This window comes from Takifugu rubripes, chromosome 8 (genome assembly GCF_901000725.2).
Source record: "Takifugu rubripes chromosome 8, fTakRub1.2, whole genome shotgun sequence".
Lineage (NCBI taxonomy): Eukaryota > Metazoa > Chordata > Actinopteri > Tetraodontiformes > Tetraodontidae > Takifugu > Takifugu rubripes.
Genome location: NC_042292.1, coordinates 18,999,812 through 19,025,200, shown reverse-complemented (window position 1 = coordinate 19,025,200; position 25,389 = coordinate 18,999,812). Strand labels below are relative to the sequence as shown.

Genomic DNA, 25,389 nt, shown 5'->3' with positions numbered 1-25,389 from the left:
AGATCTGCGGTGCGTTCGCTGGCGTTCCGACATGGAAACGCGGTTTGGTGCTCCCGCTTTTTCCTCCTCGTTGCCCCTGGAAACGGAGCCGCTGCAGGTCGGACAGCTGGATCCTCTGGCTCCTCCTCCTCTCTCCGTAGGAACGCGTCCAGCCGAGCGCCGCCGCTGGGTTTGCCTGCTCCATTTAGCACCGCTCAAGCGTAAAACACCAAGCCGGCGGCGGCGCTCCAGCTCCGCCCCCTCCCACGCCATCGCGACCACGGCCGCCATTAAGACGAAACAGGGCCCAGAGGCGGCCCGCTCCGGCTCCCCGGCCGGTTCTCTTGGTTCCGTGTCCGTTCCCTTGGTTCCGTGTCCGTTCCCACCTCTTCCACCGGTGCAGGTGGAGGATGGAGAATCATGCTGGGTCCGGATCCCGAGGAGTTCCTCAGACCTGGACCCTCAGACCTGGACCTTCAGACCTGGACCTTCAGACCTGGACCCTCAGACCTGGACCCTCAGACCTGGACCTTCAGACCTGGACCCTCAGACCTGGACCCTCAGACCTGGACCATCAGACCTGGACCTCAGACCTGGACCTCAGACCTGGACTTCAGACCTGGACCCTCAGACCTGGACCTTCAGACCTGGACCTTCAGACCTGGACCTTCAGACCTGGACCCTCAGACCTGGACCCTCAGACCTGGACCTTCAGACCTGGACCTTCAGACCTGGACCATCAGACCTGGGCCCTCAGACCTGGACCCTCAGACCTGGACCTTCAGACCTGGACCTTCAGACCTGGACCTTCAGACCTGGACCTTCTGCAGCCCAGTTTGGATCCTTGAGTCCTTCTGATCAGGAGCTGAAACCACAGAAGAGAAACAAGCGCTTCACACACACACACCACACACACACACACACACACCACACACACACACACACACAGACGCGCGCACACACACCACACACACACACACCCACACACGCGCACACACACACACACAGACGCACACACGCGCCACACAGACGCACACACACGGCACACACACGCACCACACACACCACACCACACACACACACACACACACACAGACGCGCGCACCACACACACACACACACACACACACACACACACACACACAGTCATTTTCTGCTGGCTAATTGTGGACCTGGGTGGATTATGGGAAACAGATGACATTCCCAGGTCCGTCTCCAGTGCGGTCCCCCCCCAACCACCATTATTGTTGCTGCTCTGATCACTCACATCTCTGTCCTCCATTAACCCCGCCCCTCGTGGCCCCGCCCCCTCGTGGCCCCGCCCCCAGGGCTAATTTGGTGCAGAGACAACGAGGTTTCTCCTGGAGACTCTCCTGGTTCCCGTGTGTTTCACCTGTGGGGCTTCGGAGCAACAGTAACGTTCCGACACAGTGGAGCCTTTATTTCTGCCCTTTGACCTCTGGAGTGGCGAGCAGACGGCGCAGTGGCGTGTCCGAGCACAGCGAGCGGCCGTATAGAGGCGGCGTTCCGGTGGTGCCGGAGCTCCGAGGCGAGATGATTGGAACCATGTGGACGACATTTGGGGCCGGTTTCCTGGACCCTGATGCCTTTAGCAGGTCGCTGCGCTGGGAAGGAGCGAGGAGGCCGCGGCGGCGTAGCGGCTCGCAGCCAAACCCACAAAAATGGCGGAGTCATGTCAACAGCGGCTAACACGGCCGACGCTAAAGCCAATTCCTGACTGAAGAATGTGAAGAATGCAGAGTTGATGTGTCCTCCAGGAACTCACAATTACACCCGACAATTTGTTGCTAATTAGCCGCATTAGCTGATACACCCCTAAATGACAGCTAAATTAGCCTCCGCTAGCATCTGAAACCGTGACGACGGGCGCCAACGGCCACGTTGATGCTTTAGCTGGAAGCTGCTAACACACATTAGCTCCTTGATGCTGCCTCAGGACCACGAGGGACCATCATCACTTCCTCCTCTGACCTTCACCGACGTGACCTTGACCCCGCGTCGACCCCAACTTTAAGCTGCTGTTACATCATCACAGACGTCCTCGCGTCATGTTGGGGGGGGTCCTGGTCCACCAGAACTGGTCCTGGTCCACTAGGACTGGTCCTGGTCGACCAGAACCTCCCAGGCAGGACGTTGGACATCAGTGATTCCGGGCGTACGACCGAGCGTCGGCGACAGGAAGTGGAGAAAGTCACAAAGGAGGAACCTGAGTTTCTCCGGTTTTAGACGGAGGCCGCCGCCGGTTAGCTTAGCATGCGCGGCGTGCAGGGTTAGCGAGGACAGGCAGCGCGCCACTTTGTTCCAATAAAACTCATCCCGATGGAGCGCCGATCACCTGCCGGAGGGGCTTCCTTTGAAGAGCAGCCAGAGACGGAGAATGATGGGACGTGGACGGCGTCCAGCTGCTGCGTCCTGGAGGCGAAATCAGAGCGCAGATCTGAGAGTCGGCGCCACAAAGACGCACCTGCCGCCGCTCCACCGTCGCTACGGAGTCGGCGGGAGCGTGGCGTGATCGCCTCTGACAGGCACTCCGCCGTGCGAGCGTTGGAATAATCAGGATAATCTGAGGCTGGCTCGGAAAATGAGCAGGTGCTCCGAAAACACCCACACGTTCCCCATCGGATCCAGGGCGTCGCCGCCGGCACGTTAATGCAGCTACCAAACGTTTTTACAGCCTCGGCGGGATTAGCAGAAGAAGGAGAAGTCTGGGGGATCGTTCAGAGGAACGCCGGGAACATCTGGAGCTGATCAGGAGGATGAAGGAAGGCCTCAGCGTGGCCGCCGGGAAGAACGCCGAACCACCGCTTTTACACCTGAACGCCACATGTGAAATCCCAGACAGGTGATCGTGATCGAGACGCTAACGGAGGGGCTAACGGAGAGGCTAACGGAGGGGCTACCAGAGGGGCTACCGGAGGGGCTACCGGAGAGGCTAACGGAGGGGCTAACGGAGGGGCTAACAGAGGGGCTACCAGAGGGGCTAACAGAGAGGCTAACAGAGGGGCTAACGGAGGGGCTAACAGAGGGGCTACCAGAGGGGCTAACAGAGAGGCTAACAGAGGGGCTAACGGAGAGGCTAACAGAGAGGCTAACGGAGAGGCTAACGGAGGGGCTAACAGAGGGGCTACCAGAGGGGCTACCAGAGAGGCTAACAGAGAGGCTAACGGAGAGGCTAACAGAGAGGCTAACCCCGGGGTTCACCTGCGGCGCCGTGCTAACCTGCTAATTGTTGCATCATCCACTTTAATTACGTAAATCATCCAGAAAGTTTGGAACTTTTCCATTTTCCTGCCGGAGCAGTAAAATGACCTTCCCGACCCGGAACGCTTGGCGGGGGCTTGATCAGGATTCCCAATCAGGGTTCAGCCAGCAGCGTTCCCGTCTCCAGCAGCTGCCGGACCCGTTCTCCCAGTGATTGGTGCAGCGTTCCCGCTGCCAGACGCGCTGCCTTTGGCACCGTTGCCGTCCAAATGCAATTTTCCCAAACAACAAAAGGCCGGAGTGCATTTTCCCTGAAATGGAAGAAACATTTGGACCCCTCCGGAGCGCCTCCGCTCCGTGTTTAAAAATAGAAGTCAGATTTGATTTCCAATATCTGCAGTCAGACATTCGCAGGCTGCTCCGGTCTGCCGAGGCCTCTCAGGACCAGGCAGCCCGGGATGAATCCCAACGCTCCCAGCGTTCCCGACGGAAGGCTCCGGACGGACAGTCAGTCCTGGACACGGGTGATGACCTGCAACCGTCATACGAGCAGGTTCTGGACCTTCGAGCTACGTTTCCCATCAGCACCAGCCTGAGATCCTGGAATACCTGGAATGTTCCAGGACCTGGGGTCCAGGACCTGGTGTTTCTGCTCGAGCCCGTCTGCTCCGGGTTCAAGCTCTCTGGATTGGACCCTCTGAGTAAACATGGTCAGGATCTTGGCCCAACCTGGTTCTGGTTGGTTCCTGACCGACCCGTGAGGTCACATGACCCCTCCTCCCACCCAGCTGTGGTTTATCGTGACCTTTGATGGTTTTTAACTGTCCTTTTCCTTCACTAACCCCTGTTTCCTTTCTCCTAGGGCCCCCCAGGTCCAAAAGGTGAAAAGGTGGGTGGATCCAGCACCTCTTCCCGGGTCAAAGCGTCCTCCAAAGCCCGTTTAGCCTGTTAGCTTAGCTCAGATTAGTTCCCCTGATGATCAGAAGTGTAAAACCAGTTCTGGACTGGAGGCCCGGTGCTGGTCCGGCCCGAGGTCGTGGGACCGTTGGGCAGATTTGGGAATTCTGGAGCATCTGCTGCAGTCTCGCTCACATGAGGCCGACTGGTGTCTTTAATGGGAACCATTTTGACCCCCCATTACCCATCTTCCTCCCCCCACCCACCCGTTACCCCCCCCCATAACCCCCCCCTCATAAACCCCCCCCCCCCCCCCCCCCCCCCCCCCAGCAGCCGCTCCGGTTTCCTGTTCAAACCGGTTTTTGGAACGGCAGCGTGGAGAAAAGTTACAAAACCGGAGCCTCCGTGTTTCCAACTGGTTTTACTGGGGATGGGAGGTGGGTCCAGTCAGGGAGGGGCGCTCTGCCCTGGAGGGGGGGGGGGGATTATGGTTTTAATTCCGGGTCGTCCTCGCGGTCCCGCTCGGCTCTAATGTGATAAACGCGTTCGGGTCCATCTGGAAAACAAACAATTCCTCCCGCTGGAATGTCCCCGGAGCTCCGACTCGCTCCGATTGAAGCCAGAACTGTGGAACCCCCCCCCCCCCCCGTCGGTCCCTGTTATCTTAAGCGATTTTCCTCCCGACCGCAGAGAACGTTTGAGGCTTCCGTGTTCTGTCCGTGTTCTGTCCGTGTTCTGCTCCCGACTCACTCTCTCTCTCTCTCCTCCCGCAGGGCGATCAAGGCGACCAGGGACCCCGGGTACGAGGTTTACTCCGACTTCTTCCTCTGACGTTCCGACCCCCCTTGTGTGTTGTTTCTTCCACAGCTGAATTGCGGTGGAAAAGGTTTGGGATGCATGAGATTCCGGGGAATCGGGTTCTGCCCGTGTGGCCAAAGGCAACAAGGCTACGATGCGTTCGTGTTCCGTGGAACCAGGAGCTGGTTCTGGGACGCGGGACCTCTGGCGGAACCACAGTTTAGCTTCATCTGGAGCTGAACCTGGACCGACGTGCTAAGCTAGTTTAGCTGCGCTTTGAAGTTGAAATATTCTTGAGTGATCTGAACATGTTGGTGAGGAGAGAAGCGGAACGCCAGAAGTCTCTCTTCCGTCGCCAGGATGGTGGCGAGCGGCGGTACTGCAGAGTCCTGGTATCAGGGCGCCTCCTCTCCCAGGAACGCCGCACCTGGAACATTCTGAGCTTTGATGAGTTCAGGTGCTTTCATCTCCATCCTGAACTCAACCACACTTAAAACTTCCCATCAAAGAACCTGATGGTCTGGAGTTCCCGCCGGCCTCGGAGCCGAGGGTTCCCTCTGCCGGGCCCCCACATGGGGGGTCGACCGTTGTTGGGCCACAGGTCAGAGGTCACATCCGGACCCCAGAGGTCAACCAAATAACACAACTACAGCCAAGATGTACTGGGGGGGGGCACCAGCAGCTACTGGGAGTGTGTGTGGTCTCGACAGGTGTGTGTGTGTGTGTGTGTGTGTGTGTGTGTGTGTGTGTGTGTGTGTGGTCTCGACAGGTGTGTGTGTGTGTGTGTGTGTGTGTGTGTGTGTGTGTGTGTGTGTGTGCCTGGTTCCTTCTCCTGTACAACAATAGAAAATAAGACGCTACTTTGGGTCCCAGCGACGTTCCGCAGCTTCCAGAACAAGTCCGACCCAGAAGCAGAACCTCGGTCTTTAGCCTCCGCGTCTGGGCGCCGCCTGCTCCGTGCCGCTAACGCGCGGCTGTTTATGCTAGCCTGCCAGGCAGCCCCTCGTCAGCCCGCTCAGGTTGGAGGGTTAGCAAACCGACGACGTCTCCGGAGAGTCCGGCTGGCGGACGGCTCCCGTCATTGTCACGGATCGTCCTGGAAAAGCTCGTTTACGTCAAGTGCTTGTGACTGTTGAAGGGTCATAAAGTCGGATTAGGATCAGCCCGAGGCTTCTGATGCCATTCCAGACCAGCGTTTACGAGTTCTGGATGTTTCGGCGGCGCAGCAGCGCTAACGGCTATGAAATAAATGTTTCATGCTCAAACTTGGGCGCTCAACGTAGCGTTCCAGCTAAAAACGAAAGCGTTCGCGTTTGTCTGCGCCGGAATTTCAGCGTGAAGGAGAATAAATGTTTTGGAATCAAAGTGGTGGTTTTGGCGAACGCGAGGCGAGACTTCACTGAAATGTAAACGTTAGCTAACGCAGCGTGTGCGGTCTCGCCAGGTCACCGCTACAGGAAGTAGCTGTTAGCTGAACTTAGCTGGAGGAGCGGTACATCACGCTAGCGTTGTCGGTAGCCAGTCACCACAACAGGGTAGCAGGAAATAGCCATGCTAGGCTAAATGACTGTTGATGGGCGTTTGTTAGCAAGAGCGGCGGCTAGTTCTCGGTAAACCCACCAAATGTGATTCAGATTAAAAGCCGCCGTCTTTAATTAGCGACGTCTCCAAAGGAAACGACGGATGTTGGATCCCTCCAGAACCACGATTCCACGGACCGACCGCGTCGAGCCGACGACGTCCGCCTGGCGCGGGATGAAAGTTGGCGTGGGAGGAAACACGTCGTCTCCTCTCTTGGTTCTCCCAGCGTTCCCGCCTCACCGGCGTTCCCGCCTCCGTCACCGCCGCCGCTGACAAGCGAGCTGGAAGCGGCGTAATGGAATTTCCAGTCACCCTCCGCCCCCCCGGGAAACGTTAGCGTTGCTCGTTTAGCAACAGGATGTGTGATGTTGATGTTTGGGTTGAGCGCTGCTCCACGTGCGTGTGGTCACCTGGCGTGTTGCCGTGTTCTGCTGTGTCCTTCAGGGGTCGCCGGGTCTCCCCTCGCTGGCTGCTTTGCACAGCAATCAGATCCTGACTGTCAAGGTTTGTGTGGTGGAGTTTAGCGCCGCCGCGCCGCTCGGTCCGACCCTCCGAACCAAACCCCCCACGGGCCCCAGGACGCTGACTGTTGCTTTGATGACGCCTGCAAAAAGATCAAAGCAACGTTGTGCCTCGGACACACCGACGACCAGCAGCTTCTGCCAGCTAGCCTCTGAGTCTGTCCTGCTACGTTAGCATTAGCCGCCCGTCCGCCTAGCCTTGCACATGAGAGGCAGGCGTGATGGAAAACATCAAAGGACTCTTTAAACCTCTTTTATCCCCATTAGTGCTGACGGGTGGGTTCCACGGGGTCTCTGGTCTCGGTGTGTCCTGGTCCTGGCTCACGGGTTCGTGGCCCCGCCGGGTCTGACCGAGCAGCGGGTGCGGATGAAGGTGACGGCGCTCCGCAGAGGAGGAGAGATTCCCACTTCTCCGAGGGGAAGTGTGGATCTCTCCCCCCTCCTGGGCGCCGCTGTTCTGGGTTCTGGAACACGGACCTTCCTAACAGATCTCTCTGCGTTTGCCTCCTTCCTTCCTCCTCCTCCTCCTCTTCGTCCTGCTTCCGGGACCCGGTCCTGCTTCAACCTTCTCTCACCTCTGACCTCCGACCTCTTGACCTCACACACCTGCTCAGATGGTCTTCCCTAAGATCAATCACGGCTTTCTTTCTGCTGACCAGCAGCTGATAAAGCGGCGGCTCATTAAGGTAGAGGCTACTTCCTGTTTCCTGTTTGGCATGTTGGAGCTGCTGCATGTTTCAGTTTGACTTCCTGTCCTGGCGCCGTCTGGAAAACACACAATCCGTAAATCCTTAAATCCTTAGAGAGCTTCAGCTGGAAATCAGGTCTGCTCCAGCTTTAGCTTCCCTTGCTAGCTTTAGCCTCTGTTGCTAGCTTTAGCCTCTGTTGCTAGCTTTAGCCTCTGTTGCTAGCTTTAGCCGTAGAGTATCTGAGCTCTCCAGTCTGTTTATGTTTGACTTCCTGGAAGATCCGTTGTCACGGAATAATCGTCTGCTTTGATTTTTCCAAACAGGGAGATCAAGGCCAGGCGGGTCCACCTGGTCCTCCGGGACCACCAGGGCCTCCCGGGCCCAGGGGGCCTCCGGGGGACACTGGAAAAGATGGACCCAGAGGTGTCCCCGGTCTGCCGGTGAGTTTATGTTTCAAGATGAAGATTCCGCAGATGAAAAGAGAAAGTTTCTTTTCCGACTGGGACCTTTTTCCATGTTGTACTAATTAGCATAGCGGAAAACTAGCGTAATATCTAGCGTATTAGCGTAGCATCTTCTGCGCGGGAGCTTTTCCTCCAATCACACTAACAGTTCCAGACAGGACCAGTGTTGTTCTTAGCTCACAAACCGTTAGCCCGAGGTGAACCCGATCCCGAGAGACCGTCCAGCATATGGAACAAGCGTTAGCCTGTTCCTGATTGATGTCAAGTCTTGGTCCCAGACACAGTTCTGCTCTGGAAAACCCACATTATTCTCAGAGTTTGATGTCGTTCTGTTCAGGAACCAGGACTCTTTGATGTTTTCACAACCGTCTTTTGTTCTCAGGACATTAACGAGATGTTTGGTTTCTGTAGGGGGACCCGGGTCAGCCGGGAGAACCGGGACTCACGGTGAGCACCAGACTTTTTCACTTTCAAACCAGCAGAACTGGAAAACTGGGAAGAGTCCGCTGGTTTCCAGCGGTGAACGCTGAGGCTAAAGCTAGCTGCATGTAGCCGCGTTGGTCGTTCGCACGTCTGAGCTCCAAAATCTCAAACTTCACTGAGCTTCACGAGGTGTTTTATCGCCGCCATGTTGGATGTTAATGAAACATTTTACAACCTTCTGCCGGGATCTTTATGGTCTTCCCAAACGTTCCCGAAGTTATCTCGTAAACGTTGGACACGCAAACCGGAGTTTGGTGAGAATGATGGAGGCTAACGGCCGGAGGAGGCCTCTCTCTGAACTCCCAGTATTTCAGCCTCTGCCGACCAGGTTGCTTCCGTCTCTCCCAGAAGCGCTCCTGACACACACGTTTTTCCAGAAGACGGATGGTCAGAGCGTCTCGGTGGCGTCCTGTGGAGCGCCGAATAAAAAAATTCCGCCTGGCTGCTGGTAATTCATGAAGACAGGCGGCTGTTTCGGCTAATGCTAATGCCCCCCCACCCAGGGAGGAGCGTTCAGGAGGTCCCGTGGACCGGCCTGATATTCCGACTCCAGAATCAGCAGAATTTTATCCCCAAAATAGGAAAAAATTAATATCCAAACATGTTTGTAGTTGCTTCAAAGGGCTAATTAGCTTATTTCGCGGCGTAGCAGCTAGCAACCACTCACGCGTTCGGGATGTTGATGCTGTTGTTGAGGAGGATGAAGCAGATTCCAGAGTTTTCCAGGAGGCTTCCAGGACATCTGGAGCTGGTTAGATGGATTAGGCCGTGGAGGAGGAGGATGGAGGCAACGTTCAGGAATCAGCAGCGCTGAAGGAGACGCTGACGGCGTTCCGAGCTCGGACGGATCAAACTCTCGTCACGCAAAACTTCCACATCTGATTGAAGGATTCCTGTCCAGACGTTCCCACTGCTGGGGTTCCAGGGGAAGGAAATTCACTATGAGTCACAAATGAGAAGGAAAACCAGGAAAACCTGGAGAAAAGTTTCAGGTTTTTTTCTGTCTTTCGGTTTTCGGGGTCGTGAATGTTCCCAGAGACGAATCGGAACAATGAAACCTTCCGGTTCACCTCCACGTCCCACTGCTAATTAGCACAGTTAGCATGACCAGCTCACCGCTCTGAGCCGCCCTCTGAACTGGGAGGAAACCAGCTGGTTGATGGTTTCACGCCGCTGTTTCGGCTCCAGCGAAGAGAAGCAGAAGAAGAAAACGTGACTAGCTCGTAGCTCGTAGCTCCTGCCTTTTCTTTTGATGACTTCCTTTGATTGTTGAGGAGAAACAGAAAAGTTCTGGTTGGTTCGGCCGCGAACGATGTTAGCTTTGTTCTCGGATCCTTTAGATTCTCCTGCTAACGTTTGGAACAACACGAGCGAGACCTTCTCGAAGGCTCTTGACCTCCACCGGCTCCTGAGTGCTCTCAGATGGAGTCGAGCTAATTAGCGCTCATGCCGCTGCATTCCGAGGAGGCTGTAAAGATGTTTACCAAAGCCCGCCGCTAACGGCTAACAAGGAGGGAGGCGGAGCTTGGACTTGGCGAAGGCCCGGAAGGTTCTCCGAAGGGTTCGGCTGTAAATGAGGATGGAATTTAGCGTAAACGAGCAGCGGTTCTGTCCGTGAGTTTAACGGGCTAACTAACAATAGAACATGGAAGCTAGCATGCGGCTGTGCCACCAAACGGCATTCCTGCCAGGAACGTTTTCAGAATGTGGGAAGCAAATTTCAAACCAAATTGGCTTTTTTTCCCCCTTCAATGTTCGGAAATATTCGGAGGCCTGAGGTTCTTCCAAGCTAATAACTTAGCATAAAGGTGTTGATTCACTGCTGTGGCCTCTTAGCTTAGCATGGGATCACGCCAGTTTCAGGCCCAAATGAATCCAAATCCTGGTGTTTGTTTAAGGTTTGGGCGGAGGAGGATCCGATGTGGGATCAACCCCAGACTCATCTATCACCGGATAAATCTGGCGCGTTGGGATGTGGCGCCTTTTATTAGCTTTGCGAAGTTTTCCAGCATCCGCCTCCTTTTCCGTAACGAGCCTCCATCAGAGGACGGGAACACGTGCGCTCTCATTACGGAGTCGTGCCGAAGCCGCTTTTCCAGCTTGGCTGCTAAGAAGTGGGAATGTTTGGGATCCGTTCCAGCTGAAGGGGCACAAACGCTCCGAGCGTCTCTGCCGGAGCGTCGGATGATCTGACACTCTGCTCTCGTCTCATTACAGGGGCCAGAGGGGCAGGAGGGGCAGAAGGTGAGTGGGGGGGGCAGAAGGGGAGTGGGGGGGCAGAGGGGGAGTGGGGGGGGCAGAGGGGGAGTGTGGGGGGGGCAGAAGGGGAGGGGGGGGCAGAGGGGGAGTGGGGGGGCAGAAGGGGAGTGGGGGGGGCATTTTCAGGGTTCACACCTTATTTTAAGGTTTGGGTTTAATGCTGCTCAAAGTCCCCACAAAGATAGAAATGTTTGTGAGTGTTATTGTGAGCACAATATTGGACAGAAACATTCACAAGCCCCGCCCCTTCACCATTCAGCCAATCAGATAACAGCACAAAACAGGGGTGGAGCTACTGATGAAGCTAAAACAGGAATTTGAGAAAAATAAAAATGTTATTTTGCATCTTTCAGTTATGACGTCGTCGCCTTTGTTTGAGAGGCGGAGAACAGGAAGTGGGGCGGGGCTTCGGGCGCTCGCCGCCGCTGCAGAACAGCTATCAGCTAGCTGCTAAAGTGTTACCCAATCAGACGCTCCCATCTGTCAGCAAGGCCTCCCGCTGGCGGGGGGGTGGGGGGGCACGGCGAGGGGTCAACGACGACACGCCGGCGTGTTAATGAGTCGTGCCCCGGCCCCCCGGGGCCCCCGGCCCCCCGGGGCCCCCCAGCTGGATGTGCTGCTGCGATGGAGTGAATGAACGACGCGACCACAAACCTCCCGTTTACGCTGACCACACACGCGTGGTTGTAACCATGGCGACGCAAGGCCGCGACTGCTGGGCGCCCTAACGCGCCGCCTCAGGGTCCAGCTGTTCTCGTGTCTCTCTCATCACCTCAGAATAATCTCACGCTGCTACGCTAACGCTAGCGTGCTCTCGCGGCTCTGATTGGTTGTTTGTTTAAGAGCAGACGGATTGTTGTGGACCAGGTGACCTTTGACCTCTCCTACCATGCTGTGCCCGATCCTGGCGTTGTGAGGAAAGGTGGACGCGAGCTGTGGACGACGGCGGCGTTGCTAACGGTCTCCTGTGTTTATTTCCCAGGGTTCCACTGGACTTGCGGGGGCTCCGGGTGCTGAGGGACAGAAGGTGGGTTCCAGCTCGTTAGCGTTTCCTTTCCGTTAGCTGCTCCCGATGATCGGGGATGTTCTCAGACCTGCGTTAGCCTGAAGCTAGCATCTCTCTGAGCCCCACCCTGATGTGGTCGGACACCAAAGCTTCCGTTGTCGGTCGGTTTGGTTGACGTTGGTCCGTCTGTGGGCGGCGCCAAACGACCGCTGTGCTGTAGCCTAGAGGCGTCAGCTATGCTAACGCTACTTCAGCGGAGTTGATATCGGACAGATGTTTGAGCAGTGTGGTGTCGTCTGTAGGGGAACGTTGGTACCGCCGGCCTGGACGGAACCCCCGGAGCAAAGGTGTGCTATGCTAACGGTCGCCGTTCGTTCTTGCGTTGACCATTAAGAACACGTCATCTTCCGTTTGGCCCTTTTTCTGTTGCTTTTCCCACGTTTCTCTGAGTTCCTTGAACGCCACATTAGCATGGACCTCATCATTACAACCAGTGTTGCTAAGATGGAACTTGAGGGTCAGTTTGGGGTCAGAACCAGAATCCAGAATCCAGGCATGAACACCCAGACCCAGATATGATCGCGCCCCCCCCCAGATTTCCATCTTTAACTCTTTGCTTTCTTCCCATCAGGGGTGAAATGGGGAGAGCGGGGTGAAAAGGTGAGCATCACTGTTAGCATTAGCCCGCCTGATCAAAGATAGCGGCCTGCAGACATTCGGTCCCAGATGTTCCCTGAAGAACCTGATTGTGATCTGAGGCTGAGCAGTTTAGTGGGAACGTTCAGGGAGGTTCAGGACTTCTGGACCAGGAAGTGAAGCGGCAGAAGAGGGCGGGGCTAAAGCAGCTTCAGCTCCTGACTGACCAGTGGAGGCAGCAGAGAGCCGCCCACGCTAATGTTAGCGAAAACGTTAGCCACAGCAACCGGAGCCAACTGTCGGCTGCTGTGTTTCTGTGTTTGTCATGTAGCGATGCATGCTAGGAGGGCGCTAACCTTCGCGGGGGGGGTCGTGATGGTGTGACGTTCCCAGATTAAAGTTTGTTTTGTCCGTTTCAACAGGGCGACGTCGGCGAGGACGGAGCGAGAGGAGAAAAGGGCGACAAAGTAAGAGGGCGGACGGAGAATCTGCGTTTAATGTTGACGTGGGAACGTAGCACGTTCGCGGCTAAGCTACGCTGCTACGCGGCGTCTGGTGTGCAAATCAAATCTGTGAAAGACGACGGCGAGTAAACGCCTCATGGAGGCAGCTTTGTCGTGGAGACGCACACACACACCCCCCCCCCACACACACACACCCCCCCACACACACCCCCCCCCCACACATTTTATTGCCCCTCTCAGGAGCAACTTTGATAACTTTTCACTTTATGGGCTCGTTTATTTGCACCGAGGTGCCAAATCGACACAGATGCAGGAAGACGATAAAAACTTCGCTCAACTCGAGTCGACGTTTCGGTGAATTTGAAGTCGTGATGGATTTTCGTGAGGATCTGACGGAAATTAACGATGGAAAAGACTCGTTAATTGTTGGCGCTGAACCCTTGATCAGGGAGGTTTGCTGCCCCCTGCTGGTCAACCCAAGAACCGTCCTCAGTTATAACCAATTCTGCTAGTTTTAGCGATTATCAGGTAAAATACTAGCGATAGCTTTACGTTAGCATTAAGATCGGGCAGCGCTCTGAACGAGCTTTGCGTTTTCTCCAGTTTTCACTTTTTCTCGTCACTAAAACACAAAAAGTCATTCAAACTTTAAAGACGGGAGCTAATTTCACACGCTAGGGAAGCCCCGCCGCCGATGCTAGCGTGATTTATCGTCTGTAAAGGAAAGAGAGGCTCAGCGCAGCGAGCCTAGCGTGACGTGCATCCTAATGACGGCCGTAAACACCCGAGGGCCGGCGGGGCCCCTCTGGCGACGCAGGACGGCCGATAAATGTGGCTCGTTTCTCTTCACAGGGAGATGCAGGTTCTTCAGCAGCAGGCATCAAGGTGAGGACCCAGCTAACGTCGCTAACCTGAGACAAACTAGCTTAAAAAGTCGGTAATGTTAGCCATGGAACATCGGGTAGTTCAGAGTTCTGGAATCTGATCCGTTGACCTGCTACTTTCCTGTTGTTCTTCGCTATAACAGCTAATTTAGCCACATTAGCAGGGATAAAATAAACATTTGGTAATGCTTGTAAGAGCTTTTGTTACCTAACCCTTGAGCACGTTAGCGCCTCTGTGCCGCCGCAGGCGTCAAACTAGCGTCTGTGTGTTGCTGTGTGTTTCAGGGTGAACCGGGAGCGCCTGGACGGAGCGGACAGAAGGTAAACGCGTCTCCGCGCACACGTTTCCCTTTGGTTCACCTGCATTTTTAAGCTAATAGGAAGCAAATGAGGCTCAGTCCTGCTGCGGAAGATCAAACAGTTGGATTAGAAGATCCTGACTCAGCAGAATCTGGATGTTAACGCGATGACGGGAACCTCCTCTTCCATTTATTTTGGCTTGTCACCTGGTTTTATGCAGCCCAGATGTGGCGCTAACGCGCTGGATATGCTACATCCTGGACGCTTTAGCTGCGTGTTCCAAGGTCGTCACGTCTCTTCGTTGTTGCCGACGTTTGTCGGATCATCAGAAGGTTCCGATGATCGACAAATGCGGAGGAAGAGGAGCCGTTTTCCTCCGAGCCCTCGTCTGTCCGGCGCTCTAATTAGCTTTTAAGCCCCATCAGTTGTGCTTCCTGCTACGCTAACGGTCGCGTTGCTTTATCTCATCTGTGGTTGCTCTGCTGACGAGCTTCAATGTCCTTTTTATTCATCAAGATTAGAAATTTGTCCCTCTCTGGATCCCATTAGCACAACGTTAGCTTAGCAACAAACCCAGTTTAGCGGTCAGGCGTCCAGCTGCTCTTTAGCATCGGTGCTGTGGGTGAAAGGACCAGAAGGTCCTGGTGGAGTTCTTCCTGCCAGAAACCAGGAGTTTTCCCTGCTCCCAGCCTGTAAATGAGGTCGTACGTGCACTAACCTCCGCCGGCGGCTGCATGAGATGTTTATGTGCATGTAGCTTGTGCTAGCACTCACCAGCAGGTCCATGGAAGGCGCTTGGGCAGAGGAAACAGAGAGGAAGTTAAAGTTTGGACCCTCTGAGGAGCCTCCAATGAGGCTTAGCTTTGCTCCGTTTAGCTTATCTTAGCGTAGCTTAGCCTAGCTTAGCTTAGCTTGGCTTGGCTGTAACATGTTGCACTCTTCTTTAGGGAGAGCCAGGACTCCCAGGGCTGCCTGGACTGCCAGGGATAAAGGTAAATGCTTCGCTGTTTCTGTCCCCAGACCCCCCCAGACGCCCCCCCCCCCAGACCCCCCCCAGACCCCCAGACCCCCCCCAGACTCCCAGACCCCCCCCAGACCCCCAGACCCCCCCCCAGACCCCCTCCTCATCCTCCAGCAGCAGAACTCCAGCCCATCGATTTGAACGCAGCATGAATTCATGCAGGAAAATCGATGTGATAAACGGTGGTTTGAACGCGGCGTTCTGGCCAAATTCTGAGGCTACTTCCTGGAAAACAGGAAGTTTGGACGAGATTATTTGGGGTGTTTTCCAACTGTGATTGTTTGATTGGAATGAAATATTAGCATTTTATAGCATTTTATTGACTCGTTACAACAGCAGATGTTGAGAAACTGACGAGCTCAGCGTATCCCAGGGTGATTAGCTTCCACATTAGCCGCCGAGCGCTCTGACGCATGATCAAATTCAGCTTGTTTTTTCTTCTTCTGCCTTGTTTCATTTCACATTTTTAGTCCTCCTGTTTTCACTCACGCTTGATGGATTCTAACAGCTCTTTTTTTGCTAACGCTGCACTTCTGAGATTAGCTTTGCACTCTGCGCCGCGTTCTCGCCCGACTGCCTGAGCTGAGTTTTAAAATCTCTCCGAAGGCGGCTGTAAAACCGGAATATTTCAGCAGCGTTACGTCAGTTAGCTGTGGTTAGCTTCTTCATTAGCGGCTGTTTTTGGGACTTGGACTCCACTGACGAGTGTTAACGAGCCGGGTCACAGTGGAGGGGGGGCTAACGGACCTGGTTGCATGATCCCCCGCGTCTGTGGTTCCCAACGTGTCTGCTAGCGCATCTTGTGATTAGCGCATCTTGTGATTAGCGCATCTTGTGATTAGCGCTCGTTAGCAGTGGGTGGCGCTAACATCTCTGCAGGATCACGAGAAGTGTCTCTGATTTCTGTTCTGGATTTCCAGGGTGAGCCCGGATTCCTCGGCCCTCAGGGAGAACCGGGACTCCCCGGACTGCCGGGACTGAAGGTGATGATGCTTCAGGTGTTCCTGCGATGGGGGGGGGGGGCACTAAATCCACTTTGGGAATAAATCTCATTTTAAAACCCAGACTAACGTATTTACACTGGAAATGATCTTTCCCTGAGCCTCATCGATCCTGGTGGCGGGATCATCATCGATGAGTGATCAGCTCGTGGCGCAGCCGCAGATTTCTGGTGCAGCAGCGCCCCCTGGCGGCCGGCGGCGCTGCTGCACCCGCGCGGGGAGTTCCCGCCAACTCCAACTTTTGATGTTTGGATTCTCGTGTTCAGGGGGAACGAGGGGAACACGGCCCCCCGGGGAGAGGAGAGCAAGGAGAGCCCGGACCGGCTGGGCCAAAGGTCAGACCAGATCCTGTCCTGGTCCTGTCCGTCCAGATTTCCCGGTTCTTTCTTTTTATTGGTTGATTTCTGCTTTGTTGTTCCTCTCAGGGGTCCGAGGGGGAGGCCGGGACGCCTGGTCCCAAAGGGTCAAAGGTCAGCCCTGCATCTCCTCATCTTTAATTCCCTCCCCGCTTTCCCGTCTGAATTCCTCCTGCGTCTGTTCTGCTTCTCTCGTCAGGGAGACTCCGGAGACAAAGGAGATTCTGGAGGTGTCGGTCCGGGGGTGAGTCGGCGGGAACGTCCGGAAGCGTCTGAGCAGCAGCTGTAGTACACCTGCGGCGCCGCCAGGGGGCGCCACGGCTCACATCACTGTGATGATGATGAGGATGATGACGAAGGCTCTGCTGTCCCCTCCGCAGGGCCCCCCCGGAGAGAAGGGAGAGCCAGGAGCCACGGAGATCATCGACTACAACGGCAACATCCAGGAAGCTCTCCAGGTGAGACCTGTGACGCACCTGTGGACTTGAAGGCTTTGACTCAGACGCTTCCCGCCTGTGGTCGCTCCCTCTCACCTCTTCTTCTCCGTTTCCTCTGGCCTCCTGCAGAAGATCGCCACCCTGACAGTGACGGTAACCACGCTCTGTTTGTGCCCCTCCCACCTCGCATGGCCCCGCCCCCCTCGTGTGTACGCGTGCGGTCTGAAATCATGTTTGAGTGTTCCCCTGAAGGTCCCGGAGGACCTCCATGGTCCTGGGCAGCAGGCGAACCGGGAGGGGCTTACCTGTGCATTAGCTAGGATGCTAACTGCTACATGTGCTACTGAGCACGATGCTAGTGCCTGTGTGTGCTTCATGGGTCCATAATAGAACGGAGGGCATCTTCACCATCATCTGCTGACCTTCACCCTTCGGTTCTGATGCTAATGAGCCGCGGCTCATTAGCATTGAGTCCTTTGTTTGGTTAGCTCGGGCCTGAAGTGTCCCCTCTCCTGTGTTCAGGGTCCTCCTGGACCTCCGGGCCCGATGGGACCTCCAGGCTTTAAGGTAGAACTGTTTGTTTGTGTCAGATGTTTGGTCTCCTGGGTTCTTGGGTCTCACCGTCCGTCTGATCCCTCAGGGGGAGCGCGGGATGCCCGGGCTGCCCGGACTGGATGGTGAAAGGGTGAGTTCATTCAGTCATCTGTGGTGACCTTCGCCTGACGCCTCTGCTGACAAGGATCAGAACATCTGACTGTGGTCCTGCTCTTCTTCAGGGCTACAAAGGCTCCAAAGGGGACATGGGAATGCCGGGATCCTCGGGAGAGAAGGGAGCGACGGGTCTTCCCGGCCTGCCTGTAAGACCCGAGACCTCCTCAGCCATCACAGCTCATCCTGGTCCTAAACAAAGTCCTCTGTCCTCCAGGGCATCAATGCAGTCAAAGGAGACAAGGGGGATCCGGGGCTGCCTGGTCCTCAGGGATCTTCGGTAGGTTCAGGTCCTTTATTCTGCCTTTAGAACCGTGGACACACCTGCATCAGCGCCTTTTGATCCTTGTAGATCAGTGGACCTCCAGGACCACCGGGGGCACATGGACCTCCAGGACCCATGGTGAGTACCAGCGGATCCACCCGGCCGACCACCAGGGGGCGTTAGCGCCCCCACAGCTTTGATGCTAATCATGAAACCTGTTTTTCCTTCTTCCAGGGTCCACACGGGATTCCTGGTCCGAAGGTGAGTGGGACACCTGCGGGACGCCCCCGTGTCCTCCGGGCTCGTCCGATGTCTCCCTGTGTCTCTGTCTTTCAGGGCGAACCCGGTCTGCACGGCGTGAAGGGGGTCCGAGGGGAGGCGGGGCATAAGGGGGACCGCGGACCCATGGGCCTCCCTGTGAGTGGTGGACGCCTCCGTTCACGTTCTGTCCTTTAGTCCATGAAGTGTGTGCGACCCGTAGCGGAGGTCAAAGGTCGTGTTGGCGTTGCCGGCGTGGTTGTTGTGATGTAGCTGTTGTCCTGCTGCCACCAGCCTGTCCAATAACATGTTCATCTGTACTAATCCCGCCTTGTCCATGTCACTCATACCTCCATAACCACAGGGAGCCTCCGGCTTGGACGGCAAGCCCGGAATTAGGGTGAGTGTCATGTGACCCCGAGGCTTCGCCTAGAGCCCTTTCTGTGCTTTGACCGCCGCCCGGGCGCTGTTGCCGCGGCGACACTCTGTCCCGGGGCGGGGCTTAACGCCACATTAACACGCACTCATACATTAACGTAATGTCGCGCGTCCGTCGGTGGCTCGTGCGCTCGGACTAACGTGGACGCTGATCGCCGTGGTGACGTGACCTGCCGCTCTCCGCAGGGGGTGGACGGTCCTCCGGGCCCGGCCGGTCCCGCCGGACCCAAAGGCGACGTCGTGAGTCCTCTTTTAGCGGCAGGTTTGACCCCTGTGGGGGTTCCGCCTGTACCCACAATCCTCTGCTGCTGCTTTGTTTCATCAGGGTGAAAAAGGAGGTCAAGGAGATCCGGGACCGAGGGGACCGTACGGACTGCCTGTGAGTATGCTAACGTGCTAACGGCGCCGCGGCGCGCTACAAACAGGCTGCACACTGACGGCTTTTCTGTTTCCAGGGAGGTCCTGGAAAACCTGGGCTGGACGTAAGTGTCCTGCACCCTTTGTTCCGTGGCTCCGCCCCCTCGTCCTGTCGCACCTGTGTCCCCAGGTTAACCTCGGCTGTGCTCTTGCAGGGTTTACCGGGCGCAACGGGAGAGAAGGGCGACGTTGGGGAGAGAGGAGAGAAGGTAGACGTGCAGCAGGGAGGCGTCAGTGGCCTGCTGTCAATGGGCGGAACGATCAGATTAGCTCGGATCAGATTAGACCAGGGACCCGAGGTGGACCTGCTGGAAGATCCACCAAACACGTCCATTGACAGCAGGCTCCTCAAGTTCTGTTGCCTCCGCGCATGCTAACCTCCCTGTTGTTAGCCCAATGCTAACCTCCCTGTTGTTCGTCCAATGCTAACCTCCCTGTTGTTAGCCCAATGCTAACCTCCCTATTGTTAGCCCAATGCTAACCTCCCTATTGTTTGCAAAATGCTAACCTCCCTGTTGTTAGCCCAATGGTAGCCCCCCTTTTGTTAGCACAATGCTAACCTTCCTGTTGTTAGCCCAATGGTAACCTCCCTATTGTTAGCAAAATGCTAACCTCCCTGTTGTTAGCCCAATGGTAACCTCCCTGTTGCTAGCCCAATGGTAACCGCCCTGTTGTGAGCCCAATGCTAACCTCCCTGTTGTTCGTACAATGCTATCCTCCCTGTTGCTAGCCCAATGCTAACCCCCCTGTTGCTAGCCCAATGCTAACTTCCCCGTTTGACCCTTCTTCACTCTAACAGCCGTGTTTCCACTAAACAGATCAGATTAGATCAGATTAGATCAGATTAGATCAAATAAATCTAGAATCAGATTAGATCAGATCAATCAGATTAGATCAGATCAGATACATTAGTAGTTTAGATCAGATAGTCAAGATCAGATACATTAGATCAGTTTAGATTAGATCAGATCAGTTCAGAATAGATCAGATTAGATCGATCAGTTCAGATCAATTCAGATTAGATCAGATTAGATCAATTCAGATTAGATCAGATTAGATCGGATCAGACTTCTGGCTCCATTGTCGATGGGTGGGGACCACCATCATCTTGGCTGCACCATGTAGCAATGCCGTCACCTCAGGCGTCTCTGGGTCCAGTTCACGGGACCAGGTTGGTCCAGACCTCTGGTGGTCCAGGTCCAGGTCCAGACCTCTGGTGGTCCAGGTCCAGGTCCCTGATGGTCCAGGTCCAGGTCCCTGATGGTCCAAACACAGATGAATGTGTATCGGACAGCGAACGTTTGGTGGAAACTTTGCGCTGCGATTCTTCTCCAGATTAAAGTGGTTTTGCATATTGTAACGTTAGCGTTTAAAGCTAACTGCAGCTAACGCTAGCTGTTAGCCTGTGTTTCTGTCTCTCCTCACGGAGCTCTTTCTCCTCCTTCGTGCCCTTCACACTCTTCCTCTCCCGTCCCATCCTGAGGACTGTCCTAACATCAACCCTCTTCTTAATCCTCCCTCCGCTAATCCCGGTGCTTCCCAAACGTCCGGAACATCGTTAACGTGACCAAATCGTTGTATCCACAGGGGGAGAAGGGAAAGAAGGGCAAAAAAGGGCCTAAGGGCGAGAAAGGAGAACAGGGTGCCCCTGGATTAGATGCACCCTGCCCATTGGTATGTCCAAACGTGCGAGCTGGGAAAGCGTCCCGGCCGGTGCCGAGCCGTCGGCACGGACGAGGACGAGCTCCCTGTGGCCGGGCGGATCCACGGGTTCCCCCCAGAACCAAACACTTTAAACCCAAATAAAGGGGTGACAATCGGGAACATCCGGCCGGGACAGTGGTGTCCTCAGGCTAACAGGGCGGCTCGTCCCTCGTCCCCTTGGCCCCCCCGCGGGGGGTGCAGGGTGGTCCACACGGTCCCTCAGTAACACTCCGAGCTCATCTGTGTAAACAGGGTTTCCGGGGATTTAAGGGTGAAAAGGGGGGAACCAGGGCAGCCAGGTCTGGACGGGCTGGATGCCCCATGGCCAGTTGTACAGTATTTCCTTTCTTCCTTCTCCCGTGCACGTGTCCTTCAGCCATGAGCATGACAGCATGACGCCCGTCCACCTTCAGAACCGTCACTAACGGTCTCACAGCACGCAGCCTCTGATAGGCCCAGCTCCTGATCCGGATCCTGCGGGATCAGGAACAGCGATAGAGAGATGAGAAGATCCTCTAACTCCAACCTCCTTCCTTCATCCTAGACTGGAAAACCTTCCTCAATCTGTGCTCCTCCCTCCTCAGCTGATCTCTTTAACCTGACCTTAACTCCTCCCAGCTCCTCTTAGCTCCTCCCAGATCTGGTTAGCTCCTCCCAGCCCACATTAACCCCTCCCAGATCATATTAGCCCCTCCCAGCCCATATTAACCCCTCCCAGATCATGTTAGCCCCTCCCAGTCCATATTAACTCCTCCCAGATCATGTTAGCCCCTCCCAGGCCATATTAACTCCTCCCCATTTATGTTAGTTCCTCCCAGCCTACATTAACCCCTCCCAGCCCACATTAACCCCTCCCAGCCCACATTAACCCCTCCCAGTTCACATTAGCCCCTCCCAGCTGCTGTTAACCCCTCCCAGCTGCTGTTAACTCCTCCCCTCCCCGTTTTGTACCAATTGGACCAGACGAAGCTACGGAAGTTTGTTTCTAGTTTTTATTGCGACACATTAAAGATGACAAAAGTGTTTTCATGAATTGTCTGATCAGCATGTGACGATAGCAGAGTAGCGCTAATGAGGCTATAGCTAACCGTGCGCTAGTGTCATTGAAAGTGTTGAAAATGTTCATTTATTCACCTCATTTATTTTTGCTTTTCTACATTTATTTTAGACTCAGATTGTTGCTGCATGAATAACTGAGTTTTGTTCTGTTGCTAAAGCCGCCAGATGCTAACATGGTTGATGCTAACATGACCATGTTAGCATCAACCATGTTAGCATCTGGTTCTCTGAGAGAACCTGAGATGTTGCCTCTGGTGGCTTCAGTCTTCTGCATGTTTGGTGGCTCGTTAATCCTTGATCGTTGTTATTGATCATTGTTATTGATCATTGTTATTGATCATTGTTATTGATCATTGTTATTGATCATTGTTATTGATAATTGGTTATTGATCATTGTTATTGATAATTGTTATTGATCATTGGTTATTGATCATTGTTATTGATCATTGGTTATTGATCATTGGTTATTGATCATTGTTATTGATCACTGGCTATCCTTTGATCCATTAATGCAGTTTCAGTTGTCATGGTGTTTCTTGTCCTCCGTGTTGCTCTACAGGGTCCGGACGGGTTGCCGATGCCCGGCTGCTGGCAGAAGGTAAACTTGATGCTTCCTGTTCCGTGAGGGAACATCGGACGAGGACCCCGGAATGTTGGAACGTTTTGTGAACGGTCGACCGAGCCGCCGGCGACGCCCCAAACCTTTGATCCCTAACGTAGTTTTCTGGTTCCTCGTCTGGTGTTGCCCCTCTGGTTGGAGCGTGTTTGTGGCTGTCGTCATGGTAACGGCGTGTTAAGACGTGTTCTCCTCTGCTTGTGTTTCCTTGCAGTGATCTAACCTGAACCTGCATGGAGTTTGTAAATAACGCTGCTTTTCTGGTATTTATAGTTTTTTTAATGGATTCTGAAAAAGAGGAGGAGCCTGTGGCGGCGTTTCACGCTCGCACACTCACGTCGGCGTGGACAGAACAAAAAAAACAACTTCCTGTGTGTTTGCTTTCTCACATCGCCGTGGAGTCCAGATCCGGTTCTGACCGCAGCGCGGCGGGCCGGAGGCACTGGAGGCGGGTCTGGACCGGCTCGCTAGCGACCGCACGCTTGTGTTTTGTGCTGTTTTGTCTCACCGCTCGTTGCCGCCGCACCGCTAATAAAACTCACGCCATAAAAGACGGAGGCGAAGGGAACCGACACGAGTCCAGAAGCTGCGGGTGGAACCGGAACGTTGCTGTTTGCTGGGAGAAACATCACTAACCAACATCAAAGCCTCCACACGCCGGAATTCACCCTTTCTTTGATCTTCCCAAGGGAGTCACGCCGTGGTTGGTGGCCTGAGACGCGCCCACAGCTAGCGCTGTCGTTGCTTTATTGTTGGCGATCCCGCTCTGCTGGTGGGCGTCGCCGTTCATGCATCGCCCTGGTTGGTGCCTCCGGACACGTGGGCGGGGTCACAGCTGTACTGACCGGGGCTGGATTTGAGGCGGAACCGACCCGCCTCCTTGAGGGCGGAGCATATGCTGGAAGTGGGCGGGGCTTTTGGCTCTCAGGATGGGCGGGGTTCACGATGCCGTCACGTTTTCTTTATTTTCAGTTCTGATGATCTTTGTGTATTTTCGCCTTTGGTGCCTCCAGCTTTTATTCATTCCTTTATCAGAAACGTACGAAGTTTATCCCCTTTTTACTTAACCGAACTATTATTTTATAAGCTTTGTTTTAAAAAGACATGTTGAGGCACTGTTTGTTTTTATGAATTAGCATGTCGGTCCTAGCGTCACTCGAGCTACTTACAGAGCTGTTAGCAAACACGCGGACGCTGTGACGTGTTTGGGGACGATCTTTTTCACTTCCGCACCACAGCAAAAAAGCTAATAACCACAAGCATGTTAGCGGTGCAGGTTGTTAACTGGGACGAGGTTTTGAGCGCTCCCATCAACACTGTTTTAGGTCACGTTCAAACTAAAACCATAAAGCACAGGTCGGTCAGAGTAGCACTGCTAATATTAGCTCCTGTGTTTTTAGTTTTATGGCTAGCTAGTTTGGTTTTACCAGTGATTAGACGTCATTAAAGTGACTCTGTTAAAGGTACTTTTGAGAAATTTTGATTATCACATGGATACATTTTTAGATTTAGCATTTTCATTCAAAACTGCACGTTTTTACTCACTTTTCAATCACTAAATTAGTGTTTCTTGGTTATCTTTTCTCGTCTGTGTCACCGTCGTTCCATTTTGGGTTACGTTGGGAACAGGAGGCTCCTGCGACGCATCATTTCTCGCAGGTCCTTTGGCTACCTGGGCAGTAAGCTAATTCCAGTAGCTGCCTCTAGCATGTTCCCAGCTCCACGTTGGCATTAATTGTTGACTCATTTCCACATCCACGATCTGACGGCCAGTTATGACACATTCCACATCGGATCCAGCGTTTCTGTTTGTGTAGAACAAAAGGTCGTCTGCGAACGAGGCCGCACGGCGCTTTTCTTTATTGGAATTGTCGCGGGTTCTCAAGCTAACCGCTTCTGCGTCTCGGTATTTTAGCATCACGTTATTATTTTTCTCTCATTTCTTACGTGAAGGCTTTTCCGTCTGAAACGGCATTCCTTTCGCTTCTTCTCTGGCTTCTCTGTTGCTACCACGACTTTTGCTAACTAGCATTTCTCAGATGTAGCGAAAGCAGACAGAACTGTCGTGGTGTAGCGGGAATTTACGCATCAGCGAGTATTTACTTTAATTTAGCTCACCTTACATTAGCTCACATTTTTGTCAGAAAGCTAACGATAACGAGTGTACGTTATTACGCTTCTCTGAATGTAGTTTGATGTAGTTGATTATTATTTTTATTATTGTACTGTTAAAATGTGCTTATTTGAGAAGAAGTGCAATTTATACTTTGGTTTTGTGTGTGTGTGTGTGTGTGTGTGCGCGCGTGTGTGTGTGTGTTGCATCAAATGCAGCTTAACTATCATGTCACTGTGATGGCGTAGCTACATTTGCTTGCCCGTGCTAGCCCGTATACCACTACTACAACCTGATTTCCTGTTTAATTGTTCCTTTGATTTGTGATGTTTCCATTCATATTCATTTTTTTAAGTGTTTGATTTCTATTTTTACGTTGTTTTCTCACAAATTGCTGTATCTTTAGCATCTGCAGCTATTTTTGTAATTATTTTGTAATTTGTTTCTTGTTAAATTGTTGGATTTAGCCTGTTTCTCTGTTAGCATGGGTGCCAAAACCTTTGACTTCCGTGTCGGTGTTGGTGGAGTCGCTGAAGGTTTTAAACGTAATCACGCTATCACGCTACAACCGTAGCAGACACACGCTGCGTTGCCCAGCCGACAACGAAATGCTAACAGGTAGAAGCCGTCGTTGACTGGTTTCACTGGTGAACTGGTTTGTGTTCCGTGTTTGATTGGACGTTTCATGACTGTAGCTGCTGGAGCCAAATCAAATAATAAAACCGTCTCAAATGAATCCGGAGCTTCTTTCTGAGCATTTCCTGCTTCATGTTTCCTCCGTCCACAGGGGGCGCTGTTAAACTCCCTTAATTT

The 25,389-nt window shown here is 53.9% G+C and overlaps 1 protein-coding gene across 2 annotated transcripts; it reads left to right on the top strand.

Moving 5' to 3' along the window:
* Positions 1 to 1,725: 1,725 nt before the first annotated feature.
* col25a1 (collagen type XXV alpha 1 chain) lies at positions 1,726 to 25,309 on the top strand. 2 transcript variants are annotated; one of them, XM_029840000.1, is made up of 35 exons: positions 2,758 to 2,842; positions 4,064 to 4,090; positions 4,872 to 4,898; positions 7,613 to 7,684; positions 8,011 to 8,127; positions 8,563 to 8,598; positions 10,852 to 10,878; positions 11,876 to 11,920; positions 12,532 to 12,559; positions 12,958 to 13,002; positions 13,852 to 13,884; positions 14,169 to 14,204; positions 15,131 to 15,175; positions 16,125 to 16,187; positions 16,472 to 16,540; positions 16,631 to 16,675; positions 16,761 to 16,805; positions 16,942 to 17,019; positions 17,128 to 17,151; positions 17,521 to 17,565; positions 17,639 to 17,683; positions 17,775 to 17,855; positions 17,924 to 17,986; positions 18,059 to 18,109; positions 18,206 to 18,232; positions 18,308 to 18,388; positions 18,594 to 18,629; positions 18,854 to 18,907; positions 18,993 to 19,046; positions 19,123 to 19,149; positions 19,240 to 19,293; positions 20,672 to 20,758; positions 21,041 to 21,119; positions 22,406 to 22,445; positions 23,153 to 25,309. In XM_029840000.1, the coding sequence occupies exons 5-35, from the start codon at positions 8,099 to 8,101 to the stop codon at positions 23,439 to 23,441; spliced, it is 1,761 nt and encodes a 586-aa protein (XP_029695860.1). In that variant the 5' UTR covers positions 2,758 to 2,842; positions 4,064 to 4,090; positions 4,872 to 4,898; positions 7,613 to 7,684; positions 8,011 to 8,098; the 3' UTR covers positions 23,442 to 25,309. The 2 variants fall into 2 exon arrangements, with proteins under 2 accessions (XP_029695861.1, XP_029695860.1); XM_029840001.1 differs by lacking the exons at positions 7,613 to 7,684; positions 21,041 to 21,119; positions 23,153 to 25,309 and adding exons at positions 1,726 to 2,589; positions 22,678 to 22,752 and having other exon boundaries at positions 2,675 to 2,842; positions 22,407 to 22,445.
* The last annotated feature ends 80 nt before the right edge of the window (positions 25,310 to 25,389 follow it).

Excerpts from the sequence above, each read along its gene's own strand:
- col25a1 (XM_029840000.1), top strand. The coding sequence starts at position 8,099 with ATGGACCCAGAGGTGTCCCCGGTCTGCCG. Across the intron at positions 11,921-12,531 it reads CGGGTGCTGAGGGACAGAAG|GGTGAAATGGGGAGAGCGGG; the intron begins GTGGGTTCCAGC and ends CTTCCCATCAGG. Across the intron at positions 16,676-16,760 it reads CTGGTCCCAAAGGGTCAAAG|GGAGACTCCGGAGACAAAGG; the intron begins GTCAGCCCTGCA and ends TTCTCTCGTCAG.